Consider the following 17,864-nt stretch of genomic DNA (forward strand, 5'->3'; position numbering starts at 1 on the left):
AAAGAATTAAAGTGTAATAAACGAAGTTAATAACTTAAAAGTTTTTTTTTCTAAGAATGTTTTTAAATAACAAGTCTTTTTCTCTATCTTACTTATTCTTAGATGTATGAAGTTCTGACATCTACATTTTTTTTTTAATTTCGAACAGAATATGTACGACAACGTTATCGATGGTACAGCTTTTAGTTCTATGATGCAACACTGGGTGGCGTATAAGTTAGTGTCGATTTCTGTTGTGGTTATTGTCTTTATAAAAACTTACTGTGCAGGAAATAGTCTTGAGAGATATATTAAAGAAGAGTACAATATTTATGAGACTGTGCATTGTTTAAATTTATATATTTTTGCAATGGGCTTTATATCAGAGCCATTATTATTTGCTATCGCATTAATCAATACCGGATCTGTGCTCTTTCTTTTAGTATACTTTGTATCCTTTCTTTATTTGTAATAAGTTACACATGACATTACATGTATATTTATTCTCTTATATTGTATTTCAATAATATACTTACATACATATTATCATTATTATTTTCAAGTTGTTACTAGGGATTTTTATTGATTGTATTATTTTTGCAATATGGCTAACATGTACCGGCGCTGCATTTGATTTTACCTTATACTTTTTTTAATTTCATTGTAAATATATGTTTTTTAATGTTGTTAATTTAATCATTGTTTTACTCTGTGACACTTCCACTGTATTTTGCTTGACATATTCATATTTATAGATGATCACATTATCAGATCTTGAATGTGATTACTTAAATGCTCAACAATGTTGTTCAAAATTGAATGCGGTAAATATTATACCATATTATATTATACAAATTATTTTAACCCTTTGAGTGCTATGGATGCATATATGCGTCCAACGAAAGCAATCCGTATGGACTAAAAACGTATATATGCTCTTATCAATTTTGAAGACTTCCCTTGACTTGAGATTCTTTTCTTTTTATCTTTTATTTTATCAAAATAATTCACATTAACAGAAAAATCATTCTGTCTCTAGTGATTGCAATCGTTAAGCGCTCTCTGCTCCCAAAGCGTTAATTATGTAAAATTCATAAAATCACTTAAACTTATTATTATATTACATTTAATGGGTAAGTAATATTTAACGTTGCTAATCATTTATTGTATTTTGCAGTGGGTTACTCCAAAGTTAGTGACGCATACATTTTTGGTATTTTTGTTACTAATACATGGCCAATTAATATTAACTTTGGTTAATTTACCTATGACTTTATGGTTGTTCTATGAGTATTTCAGTGTTCCTAGTGGAAATATGGGTGTATATGATCCTACAGAGATTCATAATCGTGGAGAATTAAAAAGACATACTAGGAATTGTTTGATTTATATTGGATATTATTTAATATTCTTTTTCCTTTATCTTTACTGGTAAGTAATATTTTATATATCCACAGTTTTGTGCTTAACTAATTTATTTTTTTTGATAATAACTTTATTATTTCTTTCCTAGTATGATCATTGCATTGTTGAAGGGAGATCCGGTAAATAGAAATGCGGATGATCTTGTAGACTTCTAACCAAATAAATAATTCTTATATATGTTTTATACTTGCGCGATAATATTGTGTGTATAGCAATTATTTTTTTGCGATACATTAATCTCATATATGTTGTTTAGAACGTATAATTGAAATTATTTCACATTCAGACGTCTGTATTCAAGCAAATTTCTGGATTGGTGAAGTAATATTTGGTTTATATCAAAAATATTGTTAAGGTACTATTTTATTGTTACATCAATTTATATAAATAATTTTTATATAAGAACAAATTACAAAATTATTTAAAATAAAAAAAAAAATGCATATATATATATATATATATATATATATATATGGGAGAGAGAGAAAGAGATTATGAGATATATACCGGGTATCCTGTAACTGGTGGTACAAGTGAACTGAGGATGATTCTATATAAAAAACTAAGTTGAAAATGTAGAATATATTCCCTGAATTAAATACACACATACTTGACAAATTTCCAAACTTATTTTTCTTAAAAACAAAGTCTTATATGAACAAATTGTATTCTACATTTTCGACTTAGTTTTTCATGAGGAATCACTCCCTGCTGTCTTATACAATCACTTACAAGACACTTTTTATATGAGAAAATGATTAGAAAGTATTTATGAATCATAGAAATATCATAAATTGTTCGAATGGTAAATCATGTTGCAAGTTAATATTTGAAATTTACAGATTCTAGTCTTAAAAATATATATATAAATACCAATTTCTAATACACTAGTTAATATAATTAAAAGACTAATACACAATAATATTTTAATATTATATGATAAATATTTATAAGATCATTTCAAAAGAGTCTCTATATCTTTGTTCCTATCCAAAAAGCATCTATATGCATTTAGATAAATACAATGTTCTTTAATTAGCAAGTATATATTGCTAAATGTAAAATATTTCTATTGAGTGCCAAATCTTATTTTTTAACAAGTTAATTATATATTTTCAAATGTATATCGACAATAACAAACACGTGTCTCGAAAGTAATTGTGGCTTTAATGTAAATACATATAACGTTTGTTTTATAAGCTTCATCAAATTTCAAAGGTAATAATATTGATAATATTATACTCGACAACACACACGCGTTGACGATTATTTTACACGTTCGTTTTATACCAAATTGACTTAAGTTTAATAGCAAGGAGAAAAGAATGGATCGATTTAATGGATGCGGTAAAGGTGATTAGTCTTTCTTTCATCGAAGGACGTGCATTTATTTTTAGATATAAAGTGTTTACATAAGGGGAGTGTACTGATTTGCAGAATTTTCTCCCTAAGTTAACATAATCAAAACTATTTTTATATTCTCGTAATATATCGACGATGATATCGACATTTTTAATTAATAATTAAAATATAAATTGTTCATTACTTAAAGATTATCTTTATAAGATAAAGAAGGTTTAAACGAGATGCGACTAAAGATACGACAAGTTTTGAAAGATGCGATGCATAATTAGGGAAAAAAAAACACGGAAAAAGACCTTGAATATTCCATATCTATAGATCTACAAAAGTTAGATATCATTGTTGCTACATAAGCAACGATTTATACATGATCGAACTAATGTATTTTTAATGGTCTTTGATAAAGCTAAAGCCGGCGCATCAGATTAAAATCAATTTAAGCGTAATAAACCCGCGCGTCGTAATTGTAGGTGTGCCTATTGGAGTGCCACCTGGTGTCGATTAATCGTAGTTAGAATAAGCGGCGCCGACTACACTCGGTGGTTTTTTCGCACGACGGCGCGCGAATGGTTGTCGCGAATTTTCTCCAGTGAGACAAGTAATGTGTATACTTGCTATTAGTGTTCGTTATAGAAAATTGTTCTAACGAGGTGCACGATGATCGTGTAGAGTTCCTATTATTCTACCTGTTTGAATTCATTTGATAAAACTCGAGTGTCAAACTTTTTCACGTGCGTCTGACTTTGCGGAGATGCGATATGCAAAACTTTTTTATTTTACTTTCTATATGTGTCAATGGATTGAGTTTACGATGATGAATTGATTAAGATCATTTACATCTCAAAAGAAAATCTAGAAAAACTTATTTTCTATAAAGAAAGAAAGACGAAAGATAAATTGAGATAGATAGAAAGAAATAGAAAGCAGGAGTGAGAGAAATAGACAGAGAGTTTGACGTTCGCTCGATCGTACTCTTGGGGAAAAGGAGATAGGGAGAGCGTGTCCGAGAGAAAGGGGGAGAATTTTGCGAGGGTGAGAGAAATAGAGAAAAAGCCGTGCAGGGAGCCAGAGGGAGACAGTGGAAACAGGAACGGCGACGACGCGCTGCCGTTTATAAGTCGCAAGATCGTTGTTGCCTTTCGTTACGTGCGTAAGTGCGTGTGTGAGATTAGATGAGATGAGATGAGATAAAATGAAATGAGATGAGATGAGATAAGATGAGATGAAATGAAATGAGATGAGATTGGTTGGTCTAAGAGCGTAACGGGGTGATCCACGAGGTACCCCTGATGTTTAAAACGTTATCCATGAAGCTATCGTCGACGACGTCGTCGTCGTCGTCGCCGCCGCAGCAGCCGTCGTCGTCGTCGTCGTCGTCGTCGTCGTCGCCGCTGCCGCCGTCGTCGTCGTCGTCGTGGCTATTGCGGCCCTCATCGTGGCCCTTTAAATTCTCTTTATTGTCATCTTCTTCTTCTTCTTTTTCTTTATCTTCATTACTGTCTACATCTTCTTCGTCATTGTTGTCGTCGTCGTCGACCTCTTCTTCTTCTTCCTCTTCTTTTTCATCATCATCATCATCATCATCATTATCCCTGTCTTTGTTGTTACCATCGATTTTAACAACATTAGCCTCGATTTTATTCTACCAGTGGTCTCGAACAACATTGTTTATATTCATCCAGACTCTCGTTTCTTTCCTTTCAAGCCGATGTTAAAAGTTATTCAGTGCCTGCAAATTATATACTTGTACGGTATTACCAAGTCAGGATGGCAGCCAATAAAGCACAAATTAACGCTGTACAGACCAAGCCTGTTGAGGTCTCTCAGCAGCTACAGGATGGAGAGAAGTTTATTAAATGGGATGAGGTAAGTATCATTCCTTTCAGTGATAATGTAATAATGTAACCGTCTAGCTGCAACTATATAGCATTGGTATTTTAGTATCAATGCGATAATACTACAATTGACAAGTAGAATATAGTCAATGCCGTGCTACATTGCGGAGCTATTTTGTATGCGATAAAAGAGTTTTCATTCCATTAGATGCTCTAAGTTGATTTTTATATATCATCCGTTTATTTAGAATATTTATTAAATAAATATATATAAACGATATATATATGTATATATATGTATTAAAGTATATATTATATTTAATTAGTTATAAATTTTTTCATGCTATTTATACGTAGGATTCTGGAGTTGCAACGCCAGTAACATTGAAAGTAGATAAATTTGGTTTTTATCTGCATTGGGTAGATCAAAATAATGAGATGGATATCTTGGACATAGCTACAATACGAGATACACGCACAGGAAAATATGCCAAAATACCAAAGGTAGTAGCTTTTAATCTCCTGCTACTTTAATATTCTTTGATTATATATTTTTCTTATTTTCCTATTTGAATGTTTAATTTTGATGTATGAATTTGTTCTTAAGACTTGTATTAAATATCTTACATATGCTGTATGCTATATGATATGTATCACCTGTGCTTACTCGGAGAAAGATAAGAGTATTTAACAATGCATATATGCATCACTGCAACAGATACGGATATTGCTTTGAGGGATATCTATAATTAAACCATGCCTTTGAGTAGATGATAATGACGCACAACACTACATAATAATTATTGATAAAAGTATAAATAGAACATTACCTACTTTATGTACTTTCTATAAGTTCAGTATTTTTCTTTATTCTTCCTACCTTGGATACAGTCGAAAACAATGCTAGTCGCATAGAAAGGAAAGTAGTTCTCATTAACGGTTTTCCCATAAATCAATATAGATAATAATGAATACATTTCTATGGCTTGCATAATCTAGTTTAAATATTTTTACTCGTTTGAATAATGTTGATGTAACCAAACTTATTAAATACTTGAAATATTTAATAAGAAATAATAATTCTAAATGATCTCTATTTTTATGAAATTTAAAGGGTTTCTTAAAATGGGAATAATTTGATTTGCAGGATCCAAAGCTAAAATCTCTAGTAACTATGGGATCTCAAGATTCTTTAGAAGACAAAACTGTAACAATCTGCTATGGATCTGACTTCGTTAATGTGACATTTATTAATTTTTGCACAACACGTGCTGAGATCGCACAACATTGGACTGATCATCTTCTGCAATTAGCATATAATTTAACACAGCTAAATACAAGTACGACTATGTTTTTGCAGAAGGCACACACAAGATTAGTATTAACAGCTGATAAGTTGGGTAAAATATCAGTGAAGAAGTATGTCCTATTTTGCTATTACAATTGATGTATTTGTGTATCCAAAGTCAGATCCTATTAAACATATATTCTAACTGAATTATGTTTCAGTATAATCAGAATGTTTACGCAAAATAAAGAAGATCGTAAGCGTGTTGAAAAAGCTCTTGATATATCAGGTCTACCATCTGGAAAAGTAAGTTAATATTGTTATTTATATTATTATACTTTAGAACTACGTTATTATTGATCTTTATAATAATAGTTTGAATGTTAAGAGTTTGTACTCTTTAAAATAGAAAATGTTTAATCTCGTTTCAGAACGACGCTGTACCACTTCAGAAATTTCAATTCGAAGATTTTTTTAATTTTTATAAATCTCTTACTCAGAGATCAGATGTAGAAAAAGTATTTGAAGGAATTGTCGGCAATACTAAACGTAGATTAATGTCTGTAAAGCAGTTTGTAGAGTTTTTAAACAAAACGCAAAGGGATCCGCGATTAAATGAAATACTTTATCCATACGCGAACGAAGCAAGAGCAAAAGACATAATAATACAATATGAACCAAATAAATATAATGCCAATCGAGGACAATTAAGTTTTGATGGCTTTTTAAGATATTTAATGAGTGAGGATAATCCAATTGTTGCTGTCTCCAAATTTGAACTTTCCGATGATATGGATCAACCACTTGCTCACTACTTTATAAATTCTAGTCACAATACTTATTTAACAGGTATGTGTAGGAGTTTCTGAAAAAACCGTTTTATTGATTATATGTGCATATATATTAATTATGTAGTTTATTTTTATTAAAGGATAAATGTGGATTCCGATTTTAGGTCATCAGCTTACTGGAAAAAGTTCTGTTGAAATTTATCGTCAGTGTTTACTTGCTGGCTGTCGCTGTGTTGAACTAGACTTTTGGAATGGAAAGTTTGATGAACCTGTTATTGTACATGGGTAATTTATAATTTAAAAAATAACACAATAAATGACGAAATTCTTTAATGGAATTTTAATTTATGTTAATGTCGTTTTCTTAGGTATACATTTGTACCTGAAATTCAAGCACGAGATGTCATAGAGGCAATTGCTGAGAGTGCCTTTAAAACATCGGATTTTCCTGTAATACTCAGTTTTGAAAATCACTGCAATCCTCGGCAGCAAGCTAAAATAGCGCAATATTGTAGAGAATTATTTGGTGACATGTTGTTAGATGTACCTCTTGAATCTCATAAAGTATTTGTCTTTTTTTTTATATTTACATTTTTTATCACTAATCTTTATTTTAATAATAAATTATACTATAAATTTGTCTCTTGCATTTTAGTTGGAACCTGGTCAAGAATTACCTCCACCATCTTTACTTAAACGTAAAATAATAATAAAAAATAAGAAAAAACATCATCATCACCACCATAAGAAGCTTCATAAAAAGCAACATGCATTATTATCAGAGGGTGGAGAAACACCCCAAGAAACAGATGAGAATGGCATAGTGAATCCAGCTGCTGAAGGAGAAAATGGTCCTCCGCCGGATATTATACCTGAGAATGAAGTAGTCGATGGGGATGTTAATAATGGAGAACAACAAATTGGAAATGGGGATGTATCTCATGCACCAATGCTTCAGCAAAGGCAAAACAGTAGAGATAGTACTCAAGAAGATGATGGTATCTATCTACAAATTAAGATTTAAATAAAATATTATTGTATCTTTTAATATAAATGCGAATAAATATTTTTTAATTGACATATGTAGACGATGAAGACGAATCAAGTACAGAGGAAGATGAATCTAATTTGGAAGAACTTAAATTAAGATTGGATGATAAAGTTCCTGTACCCGACAAAGTGGCAACTGCAGCTAAAGAAACAGAAGCAGGCGCAGAAATTTCAGCATTAGTCAATTACGTGCAACCTGTTCATTTTAATAGTTTCGAATCAGCTGAAAGTAAGTATCTATTATTTACACACACGCATTTTATTTAGTATTAATTCTTTAATATTAATTGTGTGTTTTTTTCTTTATTATAGAAAAAAATCGAATGTACGAAATGTCATCATTTGACGAAAAACAAGCTACGACACTTTTAAAGGAAAGACCATTGGAATTTGTTAATTATAATAAACATCAATTGTCAAGAGTTTATCCAGCTGGGACGCGATTTGATTCGAGTAATTTTATGCCTCAGGTATTTTGGAATGCGGGTTGCCAATTAGTAGCTCTGAATTATCAAACGCTTGGTAAGTATTAATAGAGTTTGATTATGATAAAAATATCGGATAATTAGATATATTTATTTGTTTATTTAACGTATTATCAGATCTCGCAATGCAGCTTAATTTGGGTATTTTCGAATACAATCAACGCTGCGGTTATATACAAAAGCCAGAATTTATGAGACGCAAGGATCGTCGATTGGATCCTTTTGCGGAATCAACGGTAGATGGTATTATAGCAGGGACAGTACATATTTATGTGATATCAGCTCAATTTTTGACTGATAAAAGAGTAGGAACATACGTGGAGGTGGATATGTTTGGTTTACCAGCGGATACGGTGAGGAAGAAATTTCGTACAAAAATTGTTCCTAATAATGGAATAAATCCTGTTTACGATGAGGAACCATTTGAATTTAAAAAGGTAAGAAACTTCCTCATTATTGTCTTATCTAACATGTTAAATCTAACATTTAAACGATTAATACTATGTTAAATATATTTGATTTAAATTAGGTAGTATTACCAGAATTGGCTTCCATAAGAATAGCCGCGTATGAAGAATCTGGCCGATTGATTGGTCACAGAGTATTACCTGTAGTGGGATTGTGTCCAGGATATCGACACGTTGCACTTAGAACAGAATGCGGTCAACCGTTACCATTAGCAAGTTTATTTCTACGTGTGATTGTGAAAGATTATGTACCACACGGCCTTAGCGAATTAGCCGAAGCCTTGGCTAATCCTATCAAATATCAAAGCGAAGTGGAAAAGAGAGAGAAACAATTAATGGTTCTTACTGATTGTTTAGACGAACCTTCGGAAGAAATTGAGGTGGGAATTAGGTGATAGATAAATTATACTAATTATATTAATTAACACACCATTATTTACTAACACTCAAACTAACATTTTATAGGAAAAAGATAAAGTTGGTGAAGCATCAACTTCTTCGAAATCGACCGTAAGTTTATTTTAACAATGAAATCTATTAACCAATTAACTCATTTTACTAACATGTATTTTGTTACATTTATTGTCTCTTTGTTATTTTTATTAATTCTAAATATACTTACTTTCTTTTTGCAGGAAGAGACTGGTAAAACAAAACGATTACAATCAGTAGGTGAATTACCAGGTCTTCAACCAGCAGCAAGCAGTAGTACACATAGCAGACCATCGATTATTGGCATAAATACTTCTGAAATACCAGAAGTTGAAGACAATGCACCATCTCCTGTAGTCCATTTCGTTGATGCAACTGCAAATAAAAGCCCGGTTAATGCTAGTAGTAGTAAGTATATAACATAAAATATAAATATTCACAGAAAAAAAATAAGCTTAATATTATTTTTTTTTAAGCGAGTGAAGAAATAGTAGCTGAATCTTTGGAAAAACTTATGGAAAATAAATTGGTCAAGGAGAAGAAGATGGAACTAGAGAAAAAGTTGGAATCTTTAAGAAAAAAACACGAGAAAGAAAAAATGCGAGTGCAGTCCCAAAAGAGTTCACTAGATGGAGAGAAACATAAATCTAAGTTTTGCATGAGTCATAAATTAGTCAAACGATTATCAAGTAGAAACATGTTAGTATCAATGTACAGTGTTTTTTACTTATTTAAAATAATTATTAAAATTGATCCTTTTGTTTCTATTTTTTTAAACAGCTTCTCAAGCGACGTGGGTTTAAGTAATCTCGTTTTAGCAGAAACTTCCGAATGTTCGGAAATGGAAAATCGTGAAGGTGTTGAAGGAAGAGGTTTACCTAGAAGTCAAAGTGAACGATTATTGGCAGTCTGTAAAGTACACGTGCAACAGGAACGTGAATTACAAGAGAAATATCACGAGAGCGTATTTACGATGGTAGAGAAGGTGATGCGAGCATCTCAATCCAATCAGTTGAAAACGTTGAAAGTTCTGCAGGATAAGGAAACTGCTGATGTTATGCGTAAACTTCAAGCTAGTAGACACGGTGAAGTATGTATATGCTTCTTTTACATATTCTTATTTCCAGTCATTTCATTTTGTTCTTGAAACAAAAAAAAATATACATACATATATATATGGTTAGAAAAAATCTTAATGTGTATATCGATTATATCTTAATATGCATATTATGTTATTTTTTTCATACATAAACAGGTGAAGCAATTAGCTAAAGTACACAAGGATAAGGCTGAGTTTGATCGAATGAAGAGAGAGGTTGCTAAGTCGACAGTGGAGAAGGGTGTTAATGAATGTACTAGATTAAAAAAGATTTATGAGAAAAAGAGAGCAGAGTTGGAAAGGCAACACGAAGAGGTCCGACAGAGGTTGGAAGAGGAAAGAGCTAATGTAAGAATCCTTTTTTATATAAAATACATAGAAAAATATTTCTTTTTTATACTTTATGGTGATTATACGACTAATATGAATTTTTAGATAAAAATAGCTCTACAGGAAGAGTATAATAGTCGTTGTAGCAAATATGAAAGTGGAGAGTTACCTTTATCACCATCAGGTGGTACCAGTATGCCTGAATCACTCAGTGAAAATACATATTAATAAATTAGATGAGATATTATAATGACAAACATTATCTCTGAACAAATTTGGACAATATACCAAATGGAAGTACGGAAAATGTTGCTACATACATTGAATAGATTCTAACGCAACTTTTATCTGAAAAAGTAGTAGGACACGATAGTGAATTTGTAAAACGGCAGATATAATACTTTTTAAAAAGTGAAAGAATAAAATGAAATCAAAACTAAAGAGAGAAAGAGAAGATGATCTTAGGCAGCTCGTCAATAATAGGAAAATTTTGATGAGCACGGCATAAATTGTGTGTACATAAAATGAGATTTTAATGTCTAACGTCTCGATGTTCAAATTCGAATGACGGATAAGATAATTTTATATCTTCTTAGATAAAATAAATCTCTTATGTTAGTACTATAAATATATATAATATATAAATATATATGTACGCGCGCGCGCGTACTATATTAAATCGAATGATCGAATTCGAAAGTTAATTTGAATGACGGATCGATCGATCGATTAGCAAACGTGAGAATGCTGCCTTTCGATCTCTTCGTTATCGAAAATAAATTTCATCGATTCTTTTAAAACGGAAGAAAAAATAAACTACTTAAATACTGAAACTAAACTACTGATGAAATATCAATGTTTAAAAAAACAACAAAGAGAGTCGAATCTGCCGTTGTTTATTATACAGTATTATAACAGAGCTACGCATTCATTGAAAGCTAATGGAACATTGATTTCTGTTCTCATTATTATTAAGTATGAAAAAATTGTGAAAACATGGAAAACATATAAATTTATATGTAGGAAAAGAGAAAGAAGAAGAAGGAAAAGAAGAAAAAGAAAGAAAGAAAGAAAGAAAAAGAAAATGAAAATGAAAATGAAAATGAAAATGAAAATGAAAATGAAAATGAAAATGAAAATGAAAATGAAGAAAATGAAAATGAAGAAAATGAAAATGAAAATGAAAATGAAAATGAAAATGAAAATGAAAATGAAAATGAAAATGAAAATGAAAATGAAAATAAAAATGAAAATAAAATGAAAATGAAAATGAAATGAATGAAAATGAAAATGAAAATGAAAATGAAAATGAAAATGAAAATGAAAATGAAAATGAAAATGAAAATGAAAATGAAAATGAAAATGAAAATGAAAATGAAAATGAAAATGAAAATGAAAATGAAAATGAAAATGAAAATGAAAATGAAAATGAAAATGAAAATGAAAATGAAAATGAAAATTAAAAAGAAAAAGCAAAAGAAAAAGAGGAAAAGTAAGAGTATATATAATTCTAAATAAAAGAGTAAATCTTCCTAAGTGCTAACACTTAATCTTGTTGTTATATGCATAAGGCGTTATTTAATTAAATCAGACTACTTCTAAATCGCGTTCCAAAATGCTGTCTATATCGACGTTCTCAATGATCTATAATCAGGAATGATAATTGATCTTTTACGTCATACGACATCGGCAGATCACAGTCAAGAAAACGAATTCTCTTTGGCCTAAAAGAGAAACGTTAAGACATAGCGAAGATCCGAAAGAGCGCATACATGATCTGATATATATCTATGTATATATTTTTGACTGAAAGTACTCCATATTAAAGACATTTTTAGAAATGAAATTCCGGTATATATTCCCGAGTTATTTGTATACCGGACAAAAAAAATCATTAATTTTTGTTTAGAATCTTTCGCGCCTGGAAACAAATAATTCCTTTTCAATGATAATATTTGATACGTTTTCACACACAAGAGTAAATTTCTCTTCATTTATATATGAATGAAAAATTAATAATATATATTTTTTAAATTCGTTAATCAAGTTTTGTTTGGTAACAAATCGCGATGAACATCGCTGTGATCTATGAGAAGGTGTTTAGATAATTTGTATATACATGTTTGTGTGAAACAAGTTTTATTTGGACGCGAAAGAAATAGTAAAAAATAACAAAAGTTAAGAAAAGAAGGAGAAAAAAATGTAAAGAAGAAAATAATACGAGAAAGATATAAAATCTCAGCATTTCTCTATCACGTGCGTATATATTTTTATACAGATAATTCTCATTTTACGAATTTGATTGAAAAACATTTAATTATTATGATATTCAATGGTAACAATTGGAATTGTGTTTAAGAATAGAAGATACATTTGTTACAATAATTATTAACATTAATGAGAAATATTCATTCTCAATTATATAATTGTGAATGATTATAATAAGAATAATGAATTCGTAAATATGAGAATGATCTGTATAAATTGAATGCTGTATAGTCTCCAATTGGGTTGACTATAACAAGCGAAACCTCTTTCGAGGAAGACAATCAAAAATGTTACTTCTTGTAACATTGTCCTTATTGTTTCTATTGTATATGTTTAAAACAATATAAGTTATACGTATATATATACATAATAATACAAATAATAATAATAATAATAATAATACTAATAATAATAATGTTAGGCTGTAACGTAATCTCGTATGAGATAAAATCTTATAATAATTATTGTAAATGGACTTATATATATATGTATATATATATAGGATATACATATATATATTACCAACTTGTCCGAGTGATCTATTTAAGAGAATTTATCTTGTGTGTGTGTGTGTATAATCCTGTCGTATCTCACTTTCAATTAATCACGAGTTATCATCGAAAAAGAGAAATAAAAAAAGAAAGAAAGAAAGAAAGAGAGCTATTACTATACATATTATAGTGGTTGGGTTTATAGAAAAGAAAAAAAAAGACTATGATATTACTGCGATTTAGATATTTGTTGAATTATTTTAGCGAGGCGCTGTATTGCTACTGTGTCCTTTAAGTTTCCGAAGGGTTGCATATATGTATAGGTATATGTGTATATGTTAAATTGTTCCCTTCGATCTGGAGACTGAGCCCAAATGATGAGGGCTGTTGATAAACTATGATCTATCATTGATACTTTGCTGCTGCCTCTTTATTTATTTCAATGGGGTATTTTTTTACATTTTGATGTTAAGCATTTTGCACCGCGTCGAGCGCGAGAAAGAAAGAAACAAAGAAAGAAATAGAAAGAGATAGAAAGAGAAAGAAAAGTATAATACCATCCGACAAAGGCCGGGTCAATCCTAACGTCAATGTTTTTGTGATCTAGTAGGCGATATAATCAATATATATATATAGAAAAAGAGAGATATATACATATATACTTCGAATACGTGATCTCATGGCATTTAACGTCTCTGCAAATTCCAATATTCTCCTTTGTGTAATCTTTTGATGGACTATATTTGAAGCATGATTTGCCCACTGATAGAAATGTCAATAGATATTTTTAAATGAGTATATGTTCAATGATATCCTCGTTTTACAGGAATCCTTTAATTATTCCTTTTTTTTCTTTAAGAATGAAATACAAATTTATATATACATATGTATATTTATGTATACGACACTAAAGTTGTGTGTATGTCGAATTTATATTTATATATTTTTTCTATATTGAATATTTTCAAATATTTTCACGAAGAAATTAAGTATATATATATATATATATTTTATCGGTATATGGGCATAAAATATTTACAATTTTTCAATTGATTTTAACTGGATTCATTCGAAAAGATTAAATTTGTAATTTTGACAAGAAGATAAAAATTGTATCGTGTCCTCCCATATAATTATTATGTTTAGAAGATTGTACATTACAAAGTTAATATATTTTTGTTATTAAAGACCGCACTCGCTCAAATTTGATTAAAAAGGAATATTTAATTTAAGAGTGATAAAAACTGCAGATGGACGAGCATTTCAAAAGAAAGAAGAAAGAAACATAGTAATATGCTTGATTTCCTTTCAACAAATTTAATCTATATTACCGAGTTACAAACACAAGTGTGCACAAAATAGAATTCTGTATTTAAAGTGATGAGAATGTTGTGGGCTCGTATAAATGTATGCCGTATTTAAAATAATCCTGTAGGGGAGGGAGATAAAAACATGTACGTATACGTATACATTGATGTTATCTATAAATTAGAAAGAAATTACGTGTGACTTTATAATAGCCTGTGTTAGGCTTTAATGAAGGATCTCTAAGAGTAAAAATGTGAAAGAGATTATGTTTAGATGATTTATAATAATTACTGTATAATTAATTGTGAAAGAAGAAGATTTACATTTTGTATATGTTAAGAAGAAGAAGCACAGAGATGTACATACCCGATTTCCAGTGTGATCCGTTGCTATTATAATTTCCTATTTAATTTAGGAACAATTAATATTGTTACACTTCGGTCGAGTTACTTCTATTATTGTTTAAAACAAATCTTTTTTTTTTTATACAAAATTTCTGTGTTATTGTATTAACAATTTATATAATTATTAATTATCGTATCTTTAAATATGTTTATCATACGAACAAGATATTTTATATCCGAGAGGGTGTATATTATAGATCTTTTTTTATATATTATATAATATGCGTATACATGTACGTAAAAATATAGGTATTTTTCACGATGCATGCATATTATATATATATATGTATACACACATATTATCGATGTTGAATATATATTACGTGTTGTTGCTGTTGATGTTGTTAATAGTAGAATAGTTTAATTACAATTTAGACCTGGTGTATAAGAGATATTTTTTAGAAAAATACCTTACTATTATAGTTTGATTTTATCAAATGCAATACACAACAAATTCACTGATATATATATATATATATAGATTTATGTATTAGTTTCGTTAGTGCCAATCGAAACGCATCATGATTTCTCTAGAATTATTTTTACGTCGATCAACCAAGACGAACCGTTGACTTCAACGCTACAATCTTGCCAAATTTCAAATATTATTTATGTATATCTCGGAATTAAGTTTCTCGTTAATTATATATATACGAAAAATACGTAATATGAAAGTACGATTTCTCCGAATGCAAATGATTGTATTGTACAAAGAAAAATTATATATATATATGTATTGAGTATACGCATAATATATATGTATATGTATATGTATATGTATATATAAAATATATAATGTAATATTATTGTACTTATTATGATAAGTATAATAATATTAATTAATATTATACAAATAAAATTTACTTATTAGTTATATAATATCATAAATAAGTAAACTTTATTATAATATTATTTATATACGATTGATATTTTATATATGTATACATATATATATATATATATATATATATAAATATTGTATAAATTATTGTACAGTATCATTATACGGCCTACGGAAGATCGTATATAGAAAAATGAATTTAATTTAATTAGTTATTTTTAAATAATCCATTGCTCTCTGTTTTGTTTATTTATTTAAATAAAAGAAAGAGAAATAGATTTAAAAAAGAAAGTCAATTGTAGACACATTTGAAGTGCAATGGATATTTGTTTTCTTCTTCTTCGGATCTTCCATTTACGCGTTTAAGAAGTAGATCTTATATTTCATGTTTCTTTTTACGATCGATCTTTGATCTCTGTCGATTACATTATATTATACTATTACATTTATACTAACTCATAATATGTAACAACGATTTTCCGTACCTGAATATGTATTTTTTGTTTTTCTTCAAACTTGATTTTATATGAATTTTCTTTTATTTGGGATGTGCTCTTCACGTTGATTCACGGTACGCTGTAACAATATGTATTAGTAGTATATGTTGATTATTATAGCGAAAGATTATGCGTTTATTAGTTTTTAATTTAATCATCATTATTTTTATTGTTCTCATAATTTAAGTATTTTTTCTTTATTTTATATTTTCGAGAGAGAGCGAAAATATTCCTCACTTTCGAGAATCGTACCCTTCGGTTTATCCAAAGTATTTTTAAATTAAATGGATCAGGGATTTTTTTTTACCGATATAATTTGATCGATCTTACGTCGATTGTTTTTTAGTAGTTTTTAAGTGCAAATATTTAAGTGCGAAAAATCGTATAACGTGAATTGTTAAGATTATTTTATTTTATTCCAATTAGGATTAAACAAATTATTAGGATATTTGAGAACGATTAATTATAAAAATTCTTTTTATTGTTTTCAATGATTCATTTTTAAACGATCATCGCGTTATATGATTTATCTTTTTAGAAAAGAAATATTTGCGTATAATCAAAATAAGAATGAATTATTATAATGGAACGAAGAAGCGAAAATGTATGTTTCTTATTTTTTGTTTTTTAGGTAACGATCAACTTCGTTGTTTTATGCACAAAACGAATACGTGTATCGAGTATTTTCTTTTAAACTCGATTAGTCATATTTAAAACAGAAATACAAATTAAACGTTTTTTTTTATGTATCATTTTATCTACGAAGAAAATGTTCTTATCTTTGTACAGCGAGAATATCATTTATTCTATTTGATCGAGTTATATGAAACGTACTCTTTATGTGTATTAAATATATATATATATATATATTTTTCGTATTTTAATTTGCTTTGATATAGCAAATAGATAGTTCAAAAATATTGTCTTCCTTAACAAAACTAGAACACGTATTTCGATTTAGAAAACATTTTTAGCTTTATGATTGTTCCAATTTTGTTATTACCGTTTTACTACTAATTCAATTTTTAATCATTATTATTATTATTATTATTATTATTATTATTATTATTATTATTATTATTATTATTATTATTATTATTATTATTATTATTATTATTATTATTATTATTATTATTATTATTATTATTATTATTATTATTATTGTTATTATTGTTATTTATTCCTTCATGTTTCCATCGATACTTTAATGCGATAGGCGATTTAATCAGTTATCTGTGAATGGCGAGTATACTCGTCATGAAGAAATTTTAATATTTTGTGTTATGATGAATATATTCGTCACGTGGACAAATTATTTACTATCTGCAATTTAATCATTTAACTATGGTGAACTTAAATTGTGTCGCCAAAATGAACTAATAATACAAAATGTTGTTATTCCTTCATGACGAGTATATTTGTCAATCATAATTAACTGGTTTTAATTTACTATTAAACCTATCTAATATAAATGAATCTTTTAATACATTAGTAGCCTAATCAATACTCATC

At 28.8% G+C, this 17,864-nt stretch overlaps 2 protein-coding genes across 3 annotated transcripts; both read left to right on the plus strand.

Annotated features, from left to right (window-relative positions):
• Positions 1 to 136: 136 nt before the first annotated feature.
• On the plus strand, positions 137 to 1,599 carry LOC122522497 (protein cornichon homolog 4). Its single transcript, XM_043643680.1, has 4 exons — positions 137 to 430; positions 735 to 803; positions 1,157 to 1,410; positions 1,493 to 1,599. The coding sequence occupies exons 1-4, from the start codon at positions 152 to 154 to the stop codon at positions 1,557 to 1,559; spliced, it is 669 nt and encodes a 222-aa protein (XP_043499615.1). The 5' UTR covers positions 137 to 151; the 3' UTR covers positions 1,560 to 1,599.
• Positions 1,600 to 4,408: 2,809 nt separating this feature from the next.
• Positions 4,409 to 10,984, plus strand: LOC122522444 (1-phosphatidylinositol 4,5-bisphosphate phosphodiesterase classes I and II). 2 transcript variants are annotated; one of them, XM_043643563.1, is made up of 18 exons: positions 4,409 to 4,632; positions 4,959 to 5,105; positions 5,749 to 6,020; positions 6,111 to 6,195; positions 6,321 to 6,738; positions 6,845 to 6,965; positions 7,049 to 7,244; positions 7,336 to 7,678; positions 7,768 to 7,959; positions 8,043 to 8,252; positions 8,333 to 8,652; positions 8,745 to 9,062; positions 9,148 to 9,192; positions 9,318 to 9,522; positions 9,591 to 9,813; positions 9,895 to 10,204; positions 10,370 to 10,561; positions 10,649 to 10,984. In XM_043643563.1, exons 1-18 carry the CDS (start codon positions 4,534 to 4,536, stop codon positions 10,769 to 10,771), a joined length of 3,819 nt encoding a protein of 1,272 aa, XP_043499498.1. In that variant the 5' UTR covers positions 4,409 to 4,533; the 3' UTR covers positions 10,772 to 10,984. The 2 variants fall into 2 exon arrangements, with proteins under 2 accessions (XP_043499498.1, XP_043499499.1); XM_043643564.1 differs by lacking the exon at positions 9,148 to 9,192.
• The last annotated feature ends 6,880 nt before the right edge of the window (positions 10,985 to 17,864 follow it).

The sequence above is a fragment of the Polistes fuscatus genome, unplaced genomic scaffold, assembly GCF_010416935.1.
Source record: "Polistes fuscatus isolate 324 unplaced genomic scaffold, CU_Pfus_HIC Scaffold5, whole genome shotgun sequence".
In the NCBI taxonomy this organism is placed as follows: Eukaryota; Metazoa; Arthropoda; class Insecta; order Hymenoptera; family Vespidae; genus Polistes; species Polistes fuscatus.